At 36.6% G+C, this 24,080-nt stretch overlaps 1 protein-coding gene across 1 annotated transcript; it reads right to left on the bottom strand.

Annotated features, from left to right (window-relative positions):
* Nucleotides 1-2,002: 2,002 nt before the first annotated feature.
* On the bottom strand, nt 2,003-14,746 carry KLRF2 (killer cell lectin like receptor F2). Its single transcript, XM_050746604.1, has 6 exons — nt 14,529-14,746; nt 10,952-11,050; nt 6,957-7,004; nt 5,315-5,463; nt 4,944-5,056; nt 2,003-2,780 (listed from the first exon to the last, which is right to left on the bottom strand). The coding sequence occupies exons 1-6, from the start codon at nt 14,593-14,595 to the stop codon at nt 2,636-2,638; spliced, it is 621 nt and encodes a 206-aa protein (XP_050602561.1). The 5' UTR covers nt 14,596-14,746; the 3' UTR covers nt 2,003-2,635.
* Between the last annotated feature and the right edge of the window lie 9,334 nt (nt 14,747-24,080).

Genomic DNA, 24,080 nt, shown 5'->3' with positions numbered 1-24,080 from the left:
CTGTCTCCTTAACAAACTAAAATTGGGGTTTACATACCAGGGAAGGCAGGAAAAAATAGTAGGAAGAAGTAAGAAACCAATGGATGAGGGGTCTGGCATATGATTGGATGTGGTGATCTGATGATTTTCTGTTCCTCACTTGAGGGTCAGTTTCCCGAGGAAGGATCTCAGGTAAGACAAGTGTGAGTTTCACTTTTGAGGACCAGGAAGGTCAATTTCTATGTTTATTCCAAAAAGTCATCAATATCAATTCTATGAGGAAATTGAGCGGGTTTCAAAATGAGGGGAAAAGTAAACTTTATATAGAATTTCATTTAGAAAACTAAAGTAGTTAGATTAAATATGTTTGATAAAAGGGGAATAAACTATGGCATCACACTAAAAACAAGCCACATGGCATATTCCTTCAAATAGTCATTTTATGCTTACAGCATTTTAGTACTTTATTGCCAGCTGTAAGTTTGATTCCTTTTTAATGAAAATTGAGAACACTTAACTTGGAGGAAATGCCAGTGAAAGAAATGGCATAACTATAGTCATGTGCCTGATCTATTTTCCCCCAAATGCTTAGAAGGAGTTAAAATCCAAGGAATAGAAAACACATATGATAGATGCAGTAGGCAGATAAGGGCGGATCCCCAGAGAATCTCTGATCCACCCCAAAAGTGTTTACATCAGATGCTTTTGTGCAGATGAGGGAACCTACCCAAGGCCTTGTCTGGTCATGCCCACAATGGACTGGGGACCTGCTTGCACACTGGGAGAATGTGGTAGAGCCCCTGAGAATTCAAAGCTTATGCAGGCAAGAGGAGCCTGGCCTCTTCAGCTTGTGTGTGTGATCACGTGGTATTCAATCTGTGAGGTGGCACTGTTGGCAGGATGCCTCCCCCTGCTTTTATTATTATTATTTTTCTAACACTGAGTGCTTTCTTTTGATAAATTCTGCTCTCCTCGCTTTTCAACGTGTCCACGTGCCTAATTTTTCCTGGTCGTGTGACAAGAACTTGGATTTTAACTGAACTAAGGAGCAAAAGATCCTGCATCACATACACAGAAAAAGAGGCAGAATTAGATTAAATTTAATTTTTTAATATACTGAAAAAATAAGGTTTTGTGTTTTTCTGTTAAAAATAAAACCCAAAGAAACAGAGAATAGCATGCTAGTTTCCAGGGGATAGATGGAAAGGGAAATGGGAAATTGCTGCTCGAAGCACAGAAAGTTTCATTTATGCAAGATGAATAAGTTCTAGAGATTTCCTCTACAACATAGTACCTACTATTAACAATTTAGTAATGTGCACTTTAAAATAATTGAGAGGCTGGACATGGTGGCTCATGCCTATAATCCCAGCACTTTGGGAAGCTGAGGCGGGCGGATCACTTGAGGTCAGGAGTTGGAGACCAGCCTGGCCAACATGGTGAAATACAGTCTTTACTAAAAATACAAAATTTAGCTGGGCATGGTGGTGCATGCCTGTAATCCCAGCTACTCAGGAGGCTGAGGCACAAGTATCACTTAAACCTGGGACACGGAGGTTGCAGTGAGCCAAGATTGCGCCACTGCACTCCAGCCTGGGCAACAGAGCGAGACTCCATCTCGGGGAAAAAAAAAATTAAGAGACTATATCTCGTGTTGTGTTCTTATAAAAATAAAAGCAGATAGACAGAAAAGAACATAAGGACATATTTGGAGGTGATGGATACGTTTAGTACCTTAGCTGTGGTGATGGCATCTCAGGTATATACAAACTCACCAGAAAGTATACATTAAGTATGCGCAGTATTTTGTGTATCAATTTGACCTCAATAAAACTTTAAAGAATAAAGACGTGTATTAAAAATAAAAACAAGTTATTGTAGTTTTTTCATTTAGAAGTATTACATTAAAATTTTATATTTGGATAGAAAAAGAAATAAATTTGTATTTCACTAAAGAAAAAGAATAGGCACTGTTAACATCCATACACATTTCTTTCAATTCTTAATTTACATGCACGGATTTGCTTTTATTCTTTTTGTTTTGAATATTTGGCCACATGACTTTAATTTTTTTTATTTGTATACATTTAAACGGTACAAGTATAATTTTGTTACATGAATCAGAGTGGAGAAGTCTGAACTTTTAGTTTATCCATCACCTAAATATTGTACATTATACCCATTAGGTAATTTCTCATTACCCACTCCCCACCAAACACTTCAGGCTATGATACACAAATGAAAAATTCAAAATTCCATGCTTCAAATATTATATTTGTACATATACTGCTTCTTTCCTTCCAATCTACCACATAGTACATATAGCTAAATAACATTCCTTTAAAGTTGTTTTATTCTATGCTATTTTAATTGCAAAAAATATCAAACTATTAAATAACTATTAAAAGAATTACTAACTTTTTATTTAGCTTTTATTGTCAATGCCATGGAAAAGACAAACCGGAAATCCAAGTATGGAGTAAAAGTTCTGTTCAGAAGTTGTCTTTGTGATCAATTTAGGATAAAATACTTTTCTCCTATTTAGATGATGTCTGTTAGCAGAAACTTGCTGTTAGAAACTTTACCTAAAGAACCCAAGTCTTTAAAATCTGGCTCTGCTTTAACGTGCAAAGTATTTCTACATTTTGTTGTACATTTACACAACACTGGTTCTATTGCGCGTCAAGATCGCATCTCTCTGGCAAATTCCCTTAAATGTGGAACTACAGTCTTCAGAATACACCCACTTCCCTGTGATAACGGCACAGCTCCTGTCATCAGTTGGTCCAATCACTGAAAACCTAAGAGATAAAGGACAGATTTTTGAGCATCTATCTTAAAAAGATGGTAGTATCTCTTAAAATTTTAGCCAGCCAAACTTTTATAGGTAAGTCTTCAGCAGCCAAAGTTTTGCAGAGGTTCTAGAATGGAATTTTCATTGCTAATGCAGCCTCTTCTCCTCTTTCCTATCTTAATAACAACACCATGGAAGCTCAAGCTAGACTAGAAGACATCGCAGCTTCTTCCGTACCTCTCAAACCTCTCATTATATATACCTGCAAGACCTGAGTATTCTATTTCCAGATTATCTCTTCTATCCATTCACTTGTCCCAGCTTCTCAATTTAGACTCAAGCTACCATTATCTCTCCCTTATCTCTAGCCATAGCCTTTAAACTGACCTCCATAATTTCAATTTTGTTTCCCATCTATTAATTTTCCACATAGCAGCATAAATAATTTTTTATAAGGTAAGTAGATGCCAAAATGAAAGTTTTTAATAGAAATTACACAGTGATAGATATGCTATAACAATGTGAGTTGGGAGGCAGTTGCCCAGGATTTTATTTAAGTCAAAGTAAAAACTATTAAATGACTCTTAAATTCCTCATATAACTTCCACAGTATAAGGTTAGGACAACGCACAATGTCTAAATGGAATGCCTTTGAAGAGAGCTATTTCATAAACTATTCTTTCTAGTTACTAATGATTATTTCAGAAAATACAGACTGAACACTATTACAACCACTTGCATGTGTGTCATTTTCCTTAAATGATAACATAAAAGCTCTTAAAAGGGATATTTTACCTTTATAGTAATGCTGGTTTCCAAAAAAGTAAAAAATAATTATAATAAAAATTAGTAAGAAATCTTACTTTTTTTTTTTTCAAAGATTGCATTAAAAGCAGGTCCAGGAAATGGACACTACTTCATCTTTTAGTTTTATGTTCATGAAGGATGATAATAAATGTAGAATAGATGTATCCAGGTGTAGATAAATATCTAAACTGAAATGAACTATCACTCCATGGTCTTTGCTCCAAACTTAACCACATCTCAAGTGTTTTGGTAGTATGACTAGTAACTGAAAGCACAGAAGAAAATATCAAATGTGAACTTCAGAATTTTAAAGCACTCATACATGCAATACCTCATGTTGTTCACATAAGAACAATGTGAAGAAAGTATCATGAATCTTTTTATACAGATAAAGAAGCAGGTATCAGGCTGGGAGTGGTGGCTCACACCTGTAATCTCAGCACTTTGGGAAGCTGAGGTGGGTGATAGTTTGAGCTCAGGAGTCGGAGACAAGCCTGGGCAACATGACAAAACTCTGTCTCTATAAAGCATACAAAAAATCAGCCAGGTGTGACGGCACCACACCTGTAGTCCTAGCTAGTCTGAGGCTGAAGTGGGAGACTTGCTTGAGCCTGGAAGGTCAAATCTGCAGTGAGACATGATCATGCCACTGCACTCCAGCCTGAGCCACAGAGCAAGGCTCTGCTGAAGAAAAGAAAAGAAAGAGAGAAAGAGAGAAAGAGAGAAAGGGAGAAAGGGAGAAAGGGAGAGAGAGAGAAAGAGAGAAAGGAAGGAAGGAAGGAAGGAAGGAAGGAAGGAAGGAAGGAAGGAAGGAAGGAAGGAAGGAAGGAAGGAAAGAAGGGAGAGAGAAAGAGAGAGAGAGAGGGAGGGAGGGAAGGAAACAGATATCAACAAGTTTAGTTGAATTTCTGAAGGGCAAAATTTTTAAAATCATGTTTTCTGATTTCAACTCCAGATCTTTCTACATATTCCAGCTTTTATTTATAGGTGAATTTTGTCTTGCTTTTACCACATGAAAAGTATTTGCATAAAATTATTTTCAAATGAGATTTAAATCAGATTAGAAATTTAAAAATTATTATGAATTTTGGACAATTAAAATGCCAGGTGACAAAATGAATACTTTCCATCCTATTTTTCAAAATTAGTGAATGTTAAAGAAGAGAGGAAGCAAAGAAAAAAAAGGGAGGGGGAGAAAGGAAAGAAAGAAAAGAGAGAGCTAGAAAGGAAAAAGGAGAAAAAAAATTAAAGATAAGGGAAAACAGAGAAAGAAGGAAAAAAAGAATAGAAAGTGAGGAAGCTTAATATAAAAATAATTCTATAAATAAACATTATCACCCCTCTCTTACAAATAACTACTCACAATTCTGGAACTAAAAAGTGTTCATCTATCCACATCCATAGGTTTCCTCGGAATGTAACATATAGTCCAATCCAACCAAAATGTCCAGGTTTTAAACTGTTCTGTATGAACTCCTGCAGAGGAAATAGTGTATTTATTCATTCATTTGTTTAAACAAATTTTGATGCCTTCTATAGTGTGAGTCTCTGTGCCGGCATTAATAAAATATATTTTTTCATATATATTAGCATGTTTTCATGAACAATAGTAACTGCATTATGGCTAACACATGTTCAAAAGCAAGGACAATAAACCTCCCATGCTTCTTAGGCAGTGAACTTGCACCTAGCCGTTTTTCCTTGTGCGGTTAGATCCTGTTTTTGATTTCTCACCAGCTCATCCACATTTTGAATCACCAGTAAATGTGCCTGTAGCTCTGTACAATCACGTTGACTCTCTTTCCACGTTTTAAAAGAAGTTGAAAACCAGTAACATTTCCCTTGGTTCAACAACCAGTCATTTGGGCACAAATAATTGTGTCCTAAAGGAAAATATAGGGGAAAGTTAATTAAACTTTACAGCCAACAGGGAAGATATAAATATTATCAAATGTAAGTCTTTTTTTGTCATTAAAAAGCGGTTATATAAAATGAGAATAATTTGCTAACCTGTATATTTCCAGGAGTCAGGCAGGGTTTTGGATGATGGAGTAGGGGAGAACAAAGCTTGTGAATTCCAATCCCCATAATCAAAGGAAGCAAATTATAACATTTTTGACAGTTAATTATAAACTGAAAAAGTAAAAGCTTATTATTTAATTTCCTCCACTATCTGGTTCTAATTCCTTTGACATTTCAATATTGTCTTTACATCCTGCACTTCATGTCTGTGAGATTACTTACTGTTACTGATGCATTGGGTACTTATTCTCCTGTGCTTTTCGTTCATACTGTTACCTTAGTCTTGAATAGCCTCCTCTTCCTTCTTTACCCGCTTTTTCTTTAATGTACAATTGTATGTCCACCTCAGAAAGGAAGCCTTGAACCAGTCAATTTCTGCTATCTATAAGACTCAACACATAGGTATCATAGTTGATACCTTTGCTAAAGCAAAGGACAAATCGTTTATGTCCTGGTCATTTGTAAACATCTCTGTATCTTCCACCTGATTGGAAGGTTTGTGAGGTGGGAAGGTCATATTCATCTTTGACTATCTTATCATTTAGTACTTTGTATGTAATAAATGCTTATTGTTGAATGTTGACTGGTTGGATTAAATATTTCTAAGTTAAAGCATGTCATATTTTCACTGTTAATATATTAGTCTGTCAACTATGACCCTAAAATTTTATTAAAAAATTATCTTTAGAAATTAAACTATATGTCCAGCTAAGATTAAAAAAATAACCTGAGCAAGTATAACTTGAAAAAGGTTATTAGGACCTAAATTTAGATTTATGAAACATCATCTATATTTTTAACTCATTAATACATGCTGTCATCTTGCTATCTAATATAATCCTAGTGTGGGCTTGGGATAGACCTATGTTTGATTAATCTACATGAAATATTCTATGATATAGTTATTATAATATCCTCATTTGAAAGTTAAAAAAATTATGTTTAATTTGCCTAAATTCATGTGAAAAGTTGGCTGAAATCTCTTGATTCAAACACAGGTCTATACCAAACCCACACTCTTCCCACTACAGCCTACAGCCATTACATGTTACACCTATCAGTGGACGGTCAATAAATACTTGGCAAGTTAGGTATGGCAGGAAATCCACTATCATCCTGTTGTTGACTCACTAAAACCCTATTTTTTTCCTCCTAGAAATCACTACAACTGTCCTTCCTTTCAACCATTTGATATGCAGCAGTGGCACTGAGGAAGAGGATGTCATTTTCAATCTCATACCTTTCTCCACCAGCGCTGTTGGCTTACTGTGTAACATGGGTGAATGCAGGAAGAGAGAAGTCAAAACTAAATTTACCCCTAAGAGTAGCACACAACAAACAAAAAGAGTATTACCTGATAGACTGCTGATATTTACATTCTGGGAGAAATCCATTTTTTTATCTGTACTCAGTGCAAAGAAAAGATATGAGAAACATTTAAAAATTAAGAGCAATCTGGGTACATGAGAAAAAGTACCAGCAGTAAATGAAGGCATACTAATAAAAATTGTGAGTTTCTCTTCTCCTATGCATCCACTCCTCTTCTTCCCCAGATTTAACTACGTTTCACCATATCTGCTTTTACTCGTTTAAGTGCAAATCACAACTCTATTTTTTTATTTTTATTATTTTTTATTATTATTTATTTATTTATTTATTTTGAGACAGTGTCTCGTGCAGTCTCGACTCACTGCAAGCTCTGCCTTCAGGTTCACGCCATTCTCCTGCCTCAGCCTCCTGAGTAGCTGGGACTACAGGCCACCACGTCCAGCTAATTTTTTGTATTTTTAGTAGAGACAGGGTTTCACCATATTAGCCAGGATGGTCTCAATCTCCTGACCTCGTGATCCGCCCGCCTTGGCCTCCCAAAGTGCTGGGATTACAGGCTTGAGCCACTGCGTTTGGCCTACAATTCTAAATATTATGTACAATCTTAGACTTCATATATGATGTTACATTTTTGTATATTATTTTATTTTTTTCACTGGACTTTTTAATTGATGTTCTTTTTTCTTTTTTTTATTTTTATTACTTTTCTTAACTTTTATTTTATTTTATATATATACAGAATCTGGCTTTGTCACCTGAGTTGAAGTGCAGTGGGCCATCACGGCTCACTGCAACATCTGGCTCCTGAGCTCAAGCCACCCTCTTGCCTCAGTTTCCCAAGAAACTGAGAGTACAGGCGCCCACCTCCACACCCAGCTAATTTTTGTACATTTTTTTATTAGCGACGGGGTTTTGCTATGTTGCCCAAACTGGTCTGTGGAACTCCTGGGCTCAAGCGCTCCGCCTGCCTCGCCTCCGAAAGTGCTGGGATTACAGGCATGAGCTCCAACACCTAGTCTTGATCTTACTTTCCTTTGTTGCAGACCAAAAAAAAAAAATCTTTTGACCATATCATCAAGTTCCTTCAGCTTCCTAGTTGCATCGTTTAGAGTGTGTTTTCATGTAGACAGAATTAATTGCTAGCTAGGAAAACAGAACAGTTGTTAATTTGAAAAGTCTTTTATTATATTCTGGGGCTAGCTTGATTCTATCTTAAGATAGCCACCCACCTCCCACATTCTTTTTTGCTGTTGTTATTCCAAAAGAATGAATGGAAAAAATATTTACTTGATTACTCTTGTTTTAAATTTAAGTTAAAATCAGGATTGCTTGTACCTTTGAAGGCATTGCTCCAGTAAAGTCTTTTTAGGTGCATTTAAAAATCTGATGCTAATTTGCTTTGGGGGGAAAACTATTTATATAAACCCTTTAGGATTATATTTTTACTCATGGTGTTCTGAAATTATCTATCTATCTAATCTATCATCTCTTTCTATGTATTATCTATTTTTGTATTCTGTTCTGAACTTAGTGGGTTCTTGTAAGCTGAAAACTCATACTTTTTGGTTTTGCTTTTACTCTTGAAAAATGGTTTATATTACTTTTTTCATCATTTTATATGTACTTTTTTTCACCTATCTTCTTCTTCTGGAAGCTTGTTAAAAGAGCTATTGACCTTCCTGGATAAACAGGTATTTTTTGATTTTTTTTTTTTTTTTGTCTCAGATATCCTCTTATATTTATTTATTTTTTTCTGACATTTTTCTTTATGCTCTGGGATATTTGGTTAGCTATCATGACTTTTCAGAAGACAGGGCACAAGAAACAGCAAGCTATGTGGTAGACCTATACATTACTCCCCTCTCTCACTCCAAAACCAAAACAAGGGGGTATACACCTTATTGCACAGACCACCAGTCCATAAATCAGGAACGCTACCTAGCTCTATCTATATATCTCACTGTTTTAGAGAGTTCTTTTTTTTTTGCATGCTATAGGGGCAAAATCCACTGTGTAAATAGACCGACAGATTGACAAGACACCAATCGAAAAGAGCCTGGCTTAGAAAGTCTTCCACTTAGTTACTTTGCTTCATTTTTTTGGCTTTCAAAAGTTATTTTATTTTTAATTTAATGGGTAATAAGCATTGTATGTACTAAAGAATTACCTTGTTTTAGACCTCCATTTACCCTCTGACTCTCCTCTCTGAAGTGGAGCCCTGCCTTAGCTTAGCCGTGGTGAACAGCTTTCATCTACATAGAAGCTGTCTTTTACACTTTCTTTGAACTAAGTTTCTCCTTAATGATTTATCCAATAGCATTATACTATCCACTTTTCTTTCTTTTTTTTTTTTTTTGAGACGGAGTCTCGCTGTGTCGCCCAGGCTGGGGTGCAGTGGCACGATCTCGGCTCACTGCAAGCTCTGCCTCCTGGGTTCACGCCATTCTCCTGCCTCAGCCTCCGAGTAGCTGGGACTACAGGTGCCCGCCACCACGCCCGGCTAGTTTTTTGTATTTTTAGTAGAGACGGGGTTTCACCATGTTAGCCAGGGATGGTCTCGATCTCCTGACCTCGTGATCCACCAGCCTCAGCCTCCCAAAGTGCTGGGATTACAGGCTTGAGCCACCGCGCCCGGCCTTCCACTTTTCATTTGTTTTTAAATTTTCTCCCCTTTCCATTCTATGTGCTTTGATTAATTTACTCTATTTTGTTATCTTTTCTTGTTCTACGGATAGATTCTTGGAAGAGAGGAGATATAAATATTTATGGTCAATACTCCATTTTGACTGGAAGCCATGAAGAATATTTTAAACTGGTCAAAATCCAAGGACAAATTTTATAGAAACACACATATTGTAATTGTTATTAATTTATTAGAATAAAAATATGGCTAGAAAAAAATATTTTTCCTACTAGTAATTCATCAACATATCAAATTTTATTGATTTCTTCTCAATAGCATTTTTCTTTAAAAGAATAATTATTGCATCATTTATGTCATTTTACCATTTATATTTTATTGAAGAGAAAACTGATTTACAAGAGAGCAGACTGGCCTGTAAAAATCATACTCAGTGTCTAACAAGAAATTATCTACTCCCGAATTTTAGGAACATTTTTAAAGCCGTAGTAATTACTACAGTGGATTCAACTTCTTAGAATTACTGGTTAACAGAAGGCAATACGTACTTAGATAGATTCATAATAACTAAAAATAGTCGTTTAACATTGAATGTTAGATAAGTGGACTTTTTCGGGTGATTAGTAATTGATTTCAGTATAGCACTGAACACATTTGAGGTATATGATTGATATTTAGAGAAAAAAATACATTAAGTAGAATATCTATTTGGTCTGAGAAAAGTCTGACATTTTCCCTTATTGTATTGGGAAAAACACAAAATCGCCCAATTGCCCAATACAAAAATAGATTCTTTATTAAGAAGTGAAGGATCTTCTACGCTACAGAAGTTGCTTTAGGACTCACCTATTTTTAGAATTCTCATCTCAAAAGCCCCCAAAATCTATTTCCTGTCATGTTATATGTAAAACACTACTCATTTTAGCTCACAGCCTTAAAAGCAAGACAGAAAAATCAAAGAAACTATGAATTTCTTTGGTTCAAATAGAGTAGCTACAGTATACACATATACCACTTCAGGAAGAAAAAAGTCTGGAGGTCTAAAATGGTTTTCAGAGGAGTCTTAAAAATATATATATACTTAAATAATGATCTCACAAAGTGATACCAATGAGCACATACTCTTTAGTAAAAATACATTCCTTTTTTATTATAAGATAATAAAGTCAACCTCTATTGGGGGTTCTTTATAAGAAAAGATACAGAATAAACACCAAGTTTGCATTTGAGCATTTAATTTTTTAAATTTAACATAATTTTATAATATGACATATACCAGTTTTGGGCTACAATGTATAGCTTATCTTGGCATTCAGAGGAATGAAGTATCAACATTTATCTTCCGAAAATGTTCAAATAAATAAAAATTTACTACTCACGCCAGAACTTCAGGCCAATCACTGTCATAATGAAAATAAGGATCCCAATGCATCCAAATATGAGCAGAAGACAATAATATTGTGGATATAGGGAGAAATCTGAAATGTTGAATTTTACTTCATGAATTTTAGAATTCTTGTGATTATTCACTTTATAAATATTTTTGTTTCATTTTTATTACAGAGACAATTCATGTTCATTTTAGAGATGTCATTAGAATTTATGATTAAATGAAAATTTAAAATAAAAATTCTATAATCCCAAACCAAGGAGATACTACTATTGTTAAATGTTTTGGATTGTACTGACATGGATTTGCTAATTATTTGGTGGTGTTTTTGAGGACCTAAAAATGATGTCTTAAATTCCATATATATTATACATACAAATAAATATGATATATACTATTTATATAAATTATATATGATATAAATATTTGTTATACATATTATTATATAAAATATAAATATATACAATGTAAACATGTATATTTTTCTATACATGTAAATTATATAGAAAGAATAATATATAAAATGTATATATCTATGTCAGGCACAATTGCGTGTTTTACTCAATTTAGTGAGTCACTGTTAAGAAATAAAAGAGGGAAAGAAATATTTATTAAAATTCTATTATGTACCAGTCACTGTACTGGAAATAGCCACATTTTATTTCGCCTTATACCTGTAATATATTATATTTTTCTGGGTTTGACTCTTTAGACAGGAATCAGTTTCACCCTAGGTAGTATTAGATCTCCAATTCATGATGCTTATATGGCATCTATGCTATAGTATTTCATCACGTTAGAGTTGGCAAGAACAGTTTCCTTACAGAGGAATAAACAAATAATCTCTAGAGAGTTTAAACAGGGACATGTATGTTATAATCCTCTTTCAATTTTATCTACTTTTTCCCACATATTAGCACTTTTGAATAAATTGGATTTATACACTTTTTTCACAAAATTATAACTGGTTCCTTTTACATGCAGACATCATATAATTAATATCTCAATCTAGAATCATTCTAGCCAACTTACCAGGCTAGTGGCCAAAGAGAAAGCAAAGTAATTTGAGATACTCTGATAATTATTCGCTAGTTTTTATTATTTTATCTATAAACAAGCATTTAATTTCATCACCTTGGTCGTACATTTCACAAATAATTTGCCTTCTACGTCATAATAAAAGTGCTGTTTCTCAAATCCAATTTCCGTGTGGATGCCTTACTTCAATAGGTTTTATGGATTTACTGCATCTGATTAGATCTGTAGTATATACTTAGAGAATTTACTATATGTAGCGTACCTTTTGAAATTTACTACTCAATTGTCTGTATTACTGAGTAAGTCCAAAATAATTTTCTTTCTTTTTCTTCCCTGTAGATATTTCTGCTGTTCAAGCAAACATGGAAAGACTTCTATTTAACTGAAAATCGTCAAAATACATTTCTGTAATTTTATGAGAAAATACCAATCACAGGTATATGGATCTGTAGTTAATTGGTAATAAAGAACAAGTGCTCTTTCCATACATGGAAAAAAGTCTCCATGGAGGACAGACTTTAAACTTCTTGCCAAATAAGATTTATAAAAAACCTAACAATAGATCAAAAATTAATATTTTCATGTAAGCCATGATTTACATACTATATCAAGCCAGGTGAACAGAGAGCTGAGTACCTGAAGTGCAGTATGCTGACCTAGCTTAGCAATGCTTGGCTAGATGCCATTGGCTTACATGGGGCTATATGAAGAAATTACCCTGCAAAATCTGCTAGTGCTACTATTGCAAGAACACTAAATGTATTATTTTATGTGCTTCATGAGAACTCAGGAAAATACTTTTTCTGATTTAGGACCAAGATTATTTATATCTATCTTAAGCAATAGGTGTAACTTTATCTTATACACAAGGTGAATTGAATAACTACCCTTAGGTCAATAATAACAAGGAAGCTTGGAAGCAAATGTATGGCAAGCACAAACATGCCTACAGTAATTTTTCTGGCCCAATTTATTTTCCCAGCCCTATCCTTCTTTCTTTCATAATTTAAATGGATATTATCTTATATTTTATGTATCAATACTCAGATTTTAAGTCTCGGTACACATTTGTATATTAAAAAGTAGTTTATAGATTAAAAAGTAGTAAATTTAATTTAACAGTCACGTAAAAGCATCATTAGGTAGATTTTTCTTATTATAAATCAAAGTATTGAGATTTAAGAAGGCTAAAAGCTTCTGCCCAGAGCCATACATTTAGTCTGTGGGCTTTAGGGTCTGATTAACTTTTTTTTTTTTTTTTTTTAATGGAGTCTTGCTCTGTCACTCAGGCTGGAGTGCAGTGGCATGATCTCAGCTGACTGCAACCTCCGCCTCCCGGGTTCGAGTGATTCTCCTGCCTAAGCCTCCCAAGTAGTTGGGATTACAGGCACACGCCGACATACCCAGCTAATTTTTTTTTGTATTTTTAGTAGAGACAGGGTTTCATGGTGTTGGCCAGGCTGGTCTCGAATTCCTGACCTCAGGTGACCTACCCACCTCTGCCTCCCAAAATTCTGGGATTACAGGCTTGAGCCACCATGCCTGGCCTGCCTCAGTCAATTTAACACCAAGGGTACTAGTTTTTGCTGCATGGAAGTAAGTTACTATGGAAAAAGTAAACATTTGCTTCATGATATTGAAACACAAAAAAGATCCTGAGTCTTCAGATAATGAGAAAAGTGTCACTTTTGGGGGGGTGAAGGGAAAGTTTGCATTCGCTAGATATAAAATGAGATAGTACACGAGAACGTTCAATATATATGGCAGAACTGCCACTGTGACTGGTAATTCTCAATTTCTGGCCTATGTCATCTTAACTTAGGTCTTGGCTATTTCAACATGATTCTTTTCAAAATTCCTGAATAAACAAATAAAGCCAACCACAGAGCAGCCCTAAGGAGCAAGGATTCCCGTTTTTTTGTTTTTTCCTCTCTTCTCGCATTCCTGGTGGATTGTTCTACCAATCCTATAGAGATGTTATGAAGATTAAAAATATTATATATGTATAAGCATATAAAAGCATATATATATAAGCTTTTATATATATATATATATATATATATATATACATATGCTTTTTAAGCCATAAAACACTACAGGACCACTAGTACTCCCACAACCACCACTAGATCTTACCTTCCAACTATAATAGGCAACTTCACGAAACATGTTTTCATAGATATCATACCAACATTAGTGTTTCCATAAACTTTAAGTTTTGTAGGAGGAAGTTTCTATAAAAACACGATTTTTCAGCCTTTTCTTCGAAACTTATGTTCTTATGCTAAAACACACAGGATTGCACATCGTCATATTAGCATTTCTCTTACCTCATGACTCTGAAAATGCAGCCTTTTTATTGTTGATGCTTTCATGAATCTAAATAATCTAACAGACAATTTATGACCATTTTTATATTCCTTATTATTATCAATTTTAAGATGTTAAAAATATTCTAAGATAATTCTCTTGCTAGAAGAATAATGAAATTTTAAACTAAATGCGGTGATGGGGAGTAATATTCCTACCTTTAGATTTCTGCTTCGATTTACGATTCTTGAAATTCAACATCATATACCCATCTTCATTCTCCATCTCTTCAAATGTTTAATGTGTTATTATCCAGAAAATAGTACAAAGAAAATGGAAACTAATCTCAACCTTGGATATGTCTCTTAGGCACAAAGTACCAAAAGAAAACTAAAGGGAAGGCCAAAAATAGTCAGAATTTATTCAGACACAGATGTCTAAAACCACACAGGATGTGTTGGTAAATGAAAATGGATATAAGCTTGTTAATATCTGGCTACAATTCTGTGAATTTCAAGGTAAAAGTAGCTCATGTGTTCTACTGTTTTCAACAAATGGACTTTGTTCCTGCCAGTTGTGTACGGTGTATTAGAAACATAATAGAGAACAAGTTAGACCTACTTCTTTTCTTCATGTCTTTTATAATAAAGTAAGAGAAAAAATAAAATAAAACAAAAAATCTCTAAATAAACAAAACAAATGTCTAGGTAACTGAAAATTTAAATTAAAAAAGTTAAAATAGCGATTTTGCTATTTGGGACATAGATTAAAAAGTAGTAAATTTAATTTAACAGTCACGTAAAAGCATCATTAGGTAGATTTTTCTTATTATAAATCAAAGTATTGAGATTTAAGAAGGCTAAAAGCTTCTGCCCAGAGCCATGCATTTAGTCTGTGGGCTTTAGGGTCTGACTAATTTTTGACTAGCAGCGTCCAAATAACAATGGTTAGATGGGACAAAATAGGAAAATAGAAGATCAGCAAGTCTCAAGTCAGTGACAATAGGAATCACTTGGAAAGAATTTAACTTTTTAAACTTTTTTTTTTGTTTGTTTTTCAGAAAATGCCTGACAGATTTTCCTTCAGAAGGTGTGGCTGTTTATTTTCTGTCAACTTGGCTGAGTCACAGAGAGTCCAGATACTTGATCAAACATCACTCTGCTTATTTTTGTGAGGGTGTTTTTGGACGGGATTCATATTTAAATCAGCGACCTTTGAGTAAGACAGATTTGCCTCCTCTGTAATGTGACTGGGCCTTATTGAGTCAGTTGGAGCCTTGAATAGAACAAAAAGACTTATCTTCCCTGAGTGAGAAAGAATTCTCCAGCAATGGACTTCAGACTTTATCTGCGACACTGGCTCCTCCTGATTCTACAGACAGTGGACTTTGCACTTGAATTGAGCCTTCCTAGGTACCCAATCTGTCCATGCCCACTTGCAGAATTTTGACTTACCAGCCTCCATAATCACATTCCTTATTTTATATATATTTTACTTAACACACACACACTCACACACACACACGCTAATGGTTCTGTTTCTGCTACATGGCCACTCAATAGCAATCCATTCATTAAACACCAGAGTATCCGGGGAAAGAGGCTGTTTCCCACGGCACGTGTTGTGTTCACCTGATTATTGAGGCTCCTCCTCAACACTGGACGTCACTTGTGAATATTTACATGGGAATGCATATTTACACACTCCATGTCCATTCTGCATGATTTCTATATGTACCTCTTAGCTTCTCATTAGTTTTTCTATTTTGTTCTTTTTGAGTTTCTGACAAGCCGTCTCACCTATTAGTTTCTGATGAGACAATTTAGATGTATTTCTCTGAGTGCTTATCCCTCCTGTCAGGTGCACAACCAGACATATCGTCCAAAAGTCTGTTCAGTGGGAACACTTACCTTCATTTCTGTCTTTCAGAGTCTTCTCCTGAATGGGACTGTAGTGTGGCATCTATTCCAGCTGCTGTATTTTACGTATCCACTGATAAACCTATTTTTTTCAACTACTTCAGTGTAAGATCGTACAGAACCCTCTTTTCCATCCCCAACCTGGGCCATAGGTGTGGTTGAGGTGGAGATGGCAAAGGAATGCGAACATGTGCCATTGGAGTCTGAGCCATCTGCTCATGCAGTTTACTGTGCTTCTTTGGAATTGTTCAGGCCTTGCCTCCAAAATGCCACAATTATGTTTGTGATAAAATGCTTCTGTGCACTTCTAAATCTAGGGTTCATTGGGTCAAAGTGGTCAAGTTGGATCAAGTTCACGGTGGTGAACATATATCTTATAAAAATATGTAGTATGTTTACTGCTTACTTTTCACCAGGAACAGTTAGCATGATAGCATCAATGTAAATGAATCTATTGTGTGCAACCAGTTCTGAGGTATAACATGTTGGGAGCTTTATCAAGATGATTTAGTTCCCTCTGGGCCATCTTATAACAGAGATCAGGAGAGCTGACACACACCTGGGCAAGGCAACAAAGAAATACTTGTTATTTCTGTTTGTAAATACAAGCCAGAAACCATCACAGGTTCTCAGCTTTTTCCCAGTATATAGTCATTCAAGAAAATGGCTGAAGTTTCCTCCGGTTTAGGTGTTGGGGAATAAATATCATAATTACACCTGTGGCCACGTTACAATGTCCTTCACCAAGAGACCCAGCCTACCTCCTCCCCAGTTGAGTGGTTCCTGGTCTGGGAAGAGCTTTGCCTACTAACTACATTGAAGTCTGGGGATTGGGTGAGACACAATGAATCTCCTCTCGGAAAATATGGGTTAAGTTTCTGGCCAACATACATGGAATTTTCCTTAGCATATCAAGCAGCTCCTTAGTGAAATATCCTTTCTTTTTGCTTTTCTTTTCTTCTCTTTTTTCATTTCCCAAAACTTCAAAACCAGCTAATCATTGTCACAGATTTCTGTGGATGAAAACTCTGATTACTAATCATTCCCTTTGGCTTATTGTGGCAACTGCAACCCCTTGACCTCTAGAAGCAAATTATTGCCATTGATATCAGAAAGCCTGATTCCGCTGTAGCATCTGCCAATACATCTGTAGTCAACAGAGAACAGTTGCCACAGCAGGTTGTCACCAGGTTCCTTCACAAAAGCATTCTCCATCCCCCCATCCTCCCAAAAAATCAGTTCACAAAACTGACCTTGAAGAGAGGAAATCAAAGTCTAGAGGAGGCTGTAGAAAGGAGAGAGAAGGTGGTCAACGACTGCCCAGCCTCCTCACTGTATAAAAGGTGGCAACCTTAAAACTGTTCCCCCACCCCCATCCAGGGCTCCAGACCCCTCAGTTCTACCCAAGAGCCATCAAGTAGCTTCAGAAACTTCTCTTTCCTTTGCCTTCTATGTCTGGGCTAATTCTCTCAGTATGGGTCTAACAGATTTGGTGGGATCGAATGCTGAAATATTTTAGAGTATCAAAACTTGAAGATGTATAAAATTTGTATCTGAATGTTTTTCCCAAACTATAGATTTATTCAGTGTTTTCTATATAATTAGTAATTCAGTTCTGTCAGTTTAACCCTCTGCATATTTCCCTAGTAAATTCATTACTTCCCATTTTAAAGGACATCATCTTGGCTCAACCTCCGTGTAGGCTGATGTTATTCCTTCATGGCATTTAGTCTCCTTTTGCCCTCTCCCCTTGGCCCATGAACAAAAGAAGAGTATCTTTAAGGGTTGAGATACTCAATAAATATGATGCTCCACAAATCCAAAATAGATGTAGAAAGTGTGCATCTTTTACAAAATTCATATCCTCATGTATGAATTAGTGAATAAAAGGAAGTCTTCATTCTCTCCAGAAACGTTACAACTTTACACTTCTGAAATTTAGAATTTCCCACACCCATACCAGATTATCATTTTAATCTTAAGTGGGCATTTCCATTTTTTTTTTTTTTTTTTTTTTTAAGACAGGGTCTGTTCTGTTACCCAGGCCGGATATAGAGGTGTGATCATAACTCACTGTAACCTCAAACTCCTGAGTTCAAGTGATTATAGACACATTGTTAATCTGATAGGCTGTTGCATTGTTTCACTTTAGATTTCTTGGATTTTCATGGTGTTTAGACAACTTTGGATACACTGACTATACATGCCTTGTCATGGGTTCACTATTTGTGCCTTTGTTCATTTTCTGTTACTAACATATTTATGACTATTCCTCCATATATGTTCATTCATGTATTGATTCATTCTATAAGACTGTTTGAATATATGTTATGCTATGGCCACAGTTCTAACCACTGAGAATACATCATCGAGTAAAACAGATAAACAACTCTGAGTTCATGGCTTCATGGAGCTTTCATTGCAGTGGCAGAGACAGAGACACATGTTACCCACTGCCCAGGAATTCGTATATGTTTTAAATGTGGGTTACTTTTATTGTCTTATGAAGCTCACTTAGTGGTGCTGTAGTGTAACCATCGTCCAGTTAAAGCTTGCATCTACATCCAAAACAGACCTTTCTAAGAACCAACTAAACTTTATTCCTCGTTTATCAGCAGGTACTAGGAAATATCTTAAACAGCCATAGACATGAGCCGAGGAGAGGTGCCAGTGAAACAGCTGGATAGTATCATTAGTATCATTTCTGAAGCTCTCTGGTTGGCATAGGGGTCTTCAGCTTGCCTTTTCACGGAGAATCTGCCTGTGCTGATTCTGGATATACCAATCTCATCTTATAATGAATTGCTGCTGGGAGTGCCTGAACTTATATTTGGTGAGTCTTACAGGTTTCTTTTTCTTTTCTTTTTCTTTTTTTTTCCTTGAGATGGAGTCTTGCTCTTTATATTTGGTGAGTCTTGCAGGTTTCTTTTTCTTTTCTTTTTCTTTTTTTCTTTTCTTTCTTTCTTTTTTTTTTTTTTTTTTCTTGAGATGGAGTCTTGCTCTGTCACCCAGGCTGGAGTGCCATGGTGGGATCCTGGCTCACTGCAACCTCTGCCTCCCAGATTCAAGTGATTCTCTGCCTCAGCCTCCTGAGTAGCTGGGACTACATGTACCCGCTACCACGTCCGGCTATTCTTTGTATTTTTAGTAGAGATGGGGTTTCACCATGTTGGCCAGGCTGGCCTTGAATTCCTGACCTCAAGTGATCCGTGCACCTTGGCTTCCCAGAGTGCTGGGATTACAGGCATGAGCCACCACGCCAGGCTGGGTTTCATTTTATTAATGGCAGTTCAGAACATATGGAGGCCTGATGACTCATATCCGAGTAATCTATTTCTGCAAGGTCCAGGAGCATTCCAGGAGCTATTTCACAAAAGCTCTGTAAATGCTTAGCTATAATTGACCTGGTATTGCTCTAGGACTCAAAGGATCAGTAGAAATTATGTTTCACCTGTTAGGACTTGGCCATAAATTCCACACATTTTTTTTCTCACCATTGATACCTTTGGTATTACAGTGTGCCACAGGTTACATGGCTTCAGTGGTAGAGATGCTTCCGCTGCAGCCAGATTTGCTGAGGAGTCCATGTTTTCTCTCTGGGCCATGATGGGAGCCTTGCAGCCTTTTGTGTCCCCTAATATATACGTCAAAACTCTATTTCCAGGTATGAACACTGGCCCTTCAGTATCCAATGAGGCCTACCAGACATTGTGTCCTCTACTTTTTTAAAGAGATGCCCCGGCGTGCACCAAACCCTTGTAAACATAAAAGTTTCACTGATGCACTTTGGGAGGCCGAGGCAGGCGGATCACGAGGGCAGGAGATCCAGACCATCCTGGCTAACACTGTGAAACCCCATTTCTACCAAAAATATAAAAATTTTGACGGGCGCCTGTAATCCCAGCTACTCAGGAGGCTAAGGCAGGAGAATGGCGTGAACCCGGGGGGCGGAGCTTGAAGTGAGCCGAGATCGCGCCACTGCACTCCAGCCTGGGCGACAGAGCGAGACTCCGTCTTAAAAAACAATTTTTTTTTCTCTCTGATGTGATGCAGTGGCCATTCAATCTTTGTTGTATTCACAACTCACTGAAGTGTATGCATCTTACCAGAGTTTCCAATGAGCTTGCTCCTTCTTTCTCATCTAGTTCAATTTGTACAATGTTATTAGCATAGTGAACAAGAGTTAAATTTTGTAGGCTGTCCAAGCAGTCCAGGTCTCTTCGCTATATTATGATAAAGAGTGGGAGAGTTAACAGACCTGGGGTAAGAATGTAAGTGTTTACTCATGTCAGCCCTAAATAAATACCGAACATTTTTGGTACTCATTTGTTAAAAGAGATAAAAAATAATTCTTTTGCCAAATTAGTGGCCATATTTTCTGTACCTGAGGGTGGGGTAATTTGCTTTAACAAGTATACCACATTTAAATCAGCAGCTACACTTGGAATTATTGTTTGGTTGAGCTTGCAATAATCAATTGTCACCATCCAGAATCCATATAGTTTTTGTCAGAGCTGCACTGGTGAATAAAATAGAGATAAATGGATACCAGCATCCTTGCATCTTTGAGGTATTTATGGGTGGCAATAACCTTTGTCATTCACTCTATCATGCAAAATTATTTTGGGTTTACTATCGTGTCCAGTGGAGGGGAGGAGAGCAGTTTCAGGAGCCTTGATCTCACTACAGTACATACCAAGCTGGCCAAGGAATCAGTGTGAACTTCGTACCAATTCTTAAGTATGTAATGTCCAATTATGTATTCAAAGACCAAAGAATGTCTACTGGGTGAGTCCTTGGGCCTGCTGTGAACCAGACATAAACAAGTACTCTATTACTGGGACTCCATAAGCTTCTACTCTGACAGGAGAGTCATGATCCTTTCCTGGGAATCAATGTCAACTTACACCCGCATTCTGCAACCCTAGAAATGTATGTCCTGGATTTTTTCCCAGTTATTCAAATAAAAGGGCATGAATCCTGTTGTGAACTGATTTGTGCTCCCATCCAAACACATATGCTGAAGACCTAACCCCCAGTGGGACTATATTTTAAGAGAGTGTCTTTAGGAGGAACCTAAGGTTAAATAAGTTCATAAGGGTAAGGCCTTAATCTCGTAAGACTGGTATGCATATAAAAAGAGGGAAAGATACCGTCCCTGCACATACACAGAGAAAATGGCATGTGAGGACACAGTGAGAAGGCAGTAGCCAGATCCAGGAAGAGAGACCTTATTGAACATTAAGCTGGCTAGCACCTTGATCTTAGGTTTTGAGCCTCCAGAATGATGAAAAATAAATTTCTGTTGTTTAAGCCACCCAGCCTATGTTACTTCATTATGGCAGCTTGAGAATACTAATATAAGTCGCACTGGGTATGGACTGGAGAAATATTTACCATTTACTCTAGTCTTGGTGTTGAAGAAGGCTTCCTTTTAAGGATGAGTTCTCCCATTAATGGGTCCTCTGTCAGAAAACTGGCTTGGGCCAAACTAGATTGGGGTAATAGTTTATACCTTTTGAGTACATGGTTGCCCTTAGCCTACTAGTAATCCACCCTTGATTTCTTTCCTATTGTACATGTCCAGCAAAGTCAGTGGCATACAACTGACTGTTAAATTTTCAAAGGTTCTCAAACCAATTGTTAAACATAGTTAATTGTAAAAATTGTTATCTAAACTTCAAATTAATAAGATTAAATTAATAAAACAATATTAAAGCAAAGGTATTCGTTGGTGCAAAAAAGTAACTTTTGCACCAACTATAAGGTGCACGAATGTGCTTTGGTCAAGTAGGCTGAGGCAGACATCCAGGCCATAGTGACTTAGCACGTTTGGAGCGCAGGCATATAACTCCACTTGTTATTTATCCTAGTTGTATAAGATCATACTTGGCTCAAATCCACTATTGTTTGGAAAAGGTATAACTGCCCTGCTGATGCTGTACAGGTGCTCTTGGGCTTGCCTTGGCTCAGCATGGCATGGCATGGCTTACACTGGTACCCAGAAAGAGAGTAGCACTACTGACCCTTGTAAGGGAGAGCCAGTCGCCTTGAAGGCAGGCAGAGGGGAACCAGGAACAAGCTTGTGCCCAGAGGGAAAGAGTTAAGCTGCTGATCCTGACAGAGCTGGCCTTGCAGGCCAGGGCATACTGCTGCAAGCGCGGCGGTGGCAGGAGTCACAGAGCCAGAGCAGATCGCAGAGATAAAGGCAGACAGTGTGAGAGCGTCACTGATGGTAAATAAAACTACATTTCACCTGCCTAGGGCCCCCAAGTGTTCTTTCAGCTATCGTCCATCCACCCACTCCCCTCAGACCTCAGCAGGGGCTGGAACCTAACCCGGGTCATGACATTTGGAGTAGTTGTGGCCTTAATGCCAATCTAATAAAATAAATACTTAGAACTCATCAATTCGTGATGGTTTTTACAACATTTTGCTATTATCGATGCATGAAATTATTAACATCTGTTACACCTATATAAGTGAAAATAATATGTAATGCTGTATTACTGCATATTTATTTCCAACTCTGTGTGTTCAGTGATGTCACCTGGGTACCTTGAAATCAGCAATGTTGAGAATAATTACATCACGGAAATCGGCTGGTGTTACAAACCAGAGCTTGTCTTATGTGAGTCTTTCTCTGTTCCACCAGTTGTTAAAGGAAAGCACAGAAGTGGAAGCACCCTTTTTGGCTCCCTGTATTACTTCTGCGAACATTGAGCTCTATCTGACACTGCTATAGCTGTATATGTCAGTAATCCCGGCTGTTATTGCAATCCAACCCTCATTACCATAATTGGCCCCACCTTGTTTCAGAGTGGCGCTCTGACACTTGGCATTTCCTACATTAAACTCTGTGCCAATACTCTCTCTGAATTCAGTCCTGTGGGAACATCTCCTACTGTGATCTTTGGCATGCGGAGAAGAGCTATGCCAAGCTTCTCAGCGATGTTTATGTAGGACTTAAGTTCTTCCACCAGTGCTTTCCTTATTGCTTTGGGAAATAAGGTGCCCATTATACCATCCCATAGAACATAGTCAATTGGTGGATTTCCTGTCCTTATTTCTAGTTTACCCACTATAGCACGCCCACTTCTCTAAGCATTTTTATCTTTTCTTCAGCTACCTGCCATGGAAATTCTGGAATGTTACTCTACTTAGTATGAGCCATTGCTTTCTCCAGTCTTCTGGGAGTTATTTCAGCAGTGTGTCAGTGCTGTTCACAGCATTTTTCCAAGTTATTAAATTCTATGTTGCAACTGAATGCCCCAATGCTGATAAAATCTCCCTTATCCAGTTTTATGTTTCTGTCATGATCTAGCGCCCTCAGAATCCAATCCCACTGTGTACACTCCAAGCTGTTGTTATTATATATTGGTTAAGTCCAAATTCATTCTGAGTATAGCCTTTTCTCTCCCTTATAAGCTTAGCACATAACCTTAGTTATTGGTCTTATGACCAATAACTTCTTAGAAAGGAAAGTAAGGGAGGGTTGTAAGGAGGGTGTTAAGGACTGAATATTTTCTTTAAGTAAGGAAAAAGGTATGACCTCAATAAGGGAGAATATGTAACTTTGTTAGGATTAGAGAGTCCAACATTTAGAAGCTTCTAGATTTTTAAAATTTTTGAGAAAAAAATTGTGAAAAATCACTATATAAAAGATGGAAAGTATTTTTAATACTTAAATACTTTCATAAATGATGAAAGTATTAACATACTTAGAAAATACTTCAAATACTTAAATAATATAGAAAATGGGATTTTTCTATATTATTTTGCAACCCATTTTACTTATTTATATACACATTTTTATGTGTATGTTTCTCTCTCTACACATATATTTACATA

Source organism: Macaca thibetana, chromosome 11 (genome assembly GCF_024542745.1).
Source record: "Macaca thibetana thibetana isolate TM-01 chromosome 11, ASM2454274v1, whole genome shotgun sequence".
NCBI classification, from domain to species: domain Eukaryota; kingdom Metazoa; phylum Chordata; class Mammalia; order Primates; family Cercopithecidae; genus Macaca; species Macaca thibetana.
This window is presented reverse-complemented; position numbering and strand designations above follow the sequence as displayed.

Bases quoted from the DNA above. Each gene is read 5' to 3' on its own strand.
- KLRF2 (XM_050746604.1), bottom strand. From the start codon at position 14,595: ATGGAGAATGAAGATGGGTATATGATGTTGAATTTCAAGAATCGTAAA. The intron at 5,464-6,956 runs GTAATACTCTTT...ATTTTCCTTTAG, and splicing joins AAATATCAGCAGTCTATCAG to GACACAATTATTTGTGCCCA. The intron at 2,781-4,943 runs GTGAGTAGTTAT...TTTATCTCTTAG, and splicing joins CACTTTTTAGTTCCAGAATT to GTTTTCAGTGATTGGACCAA.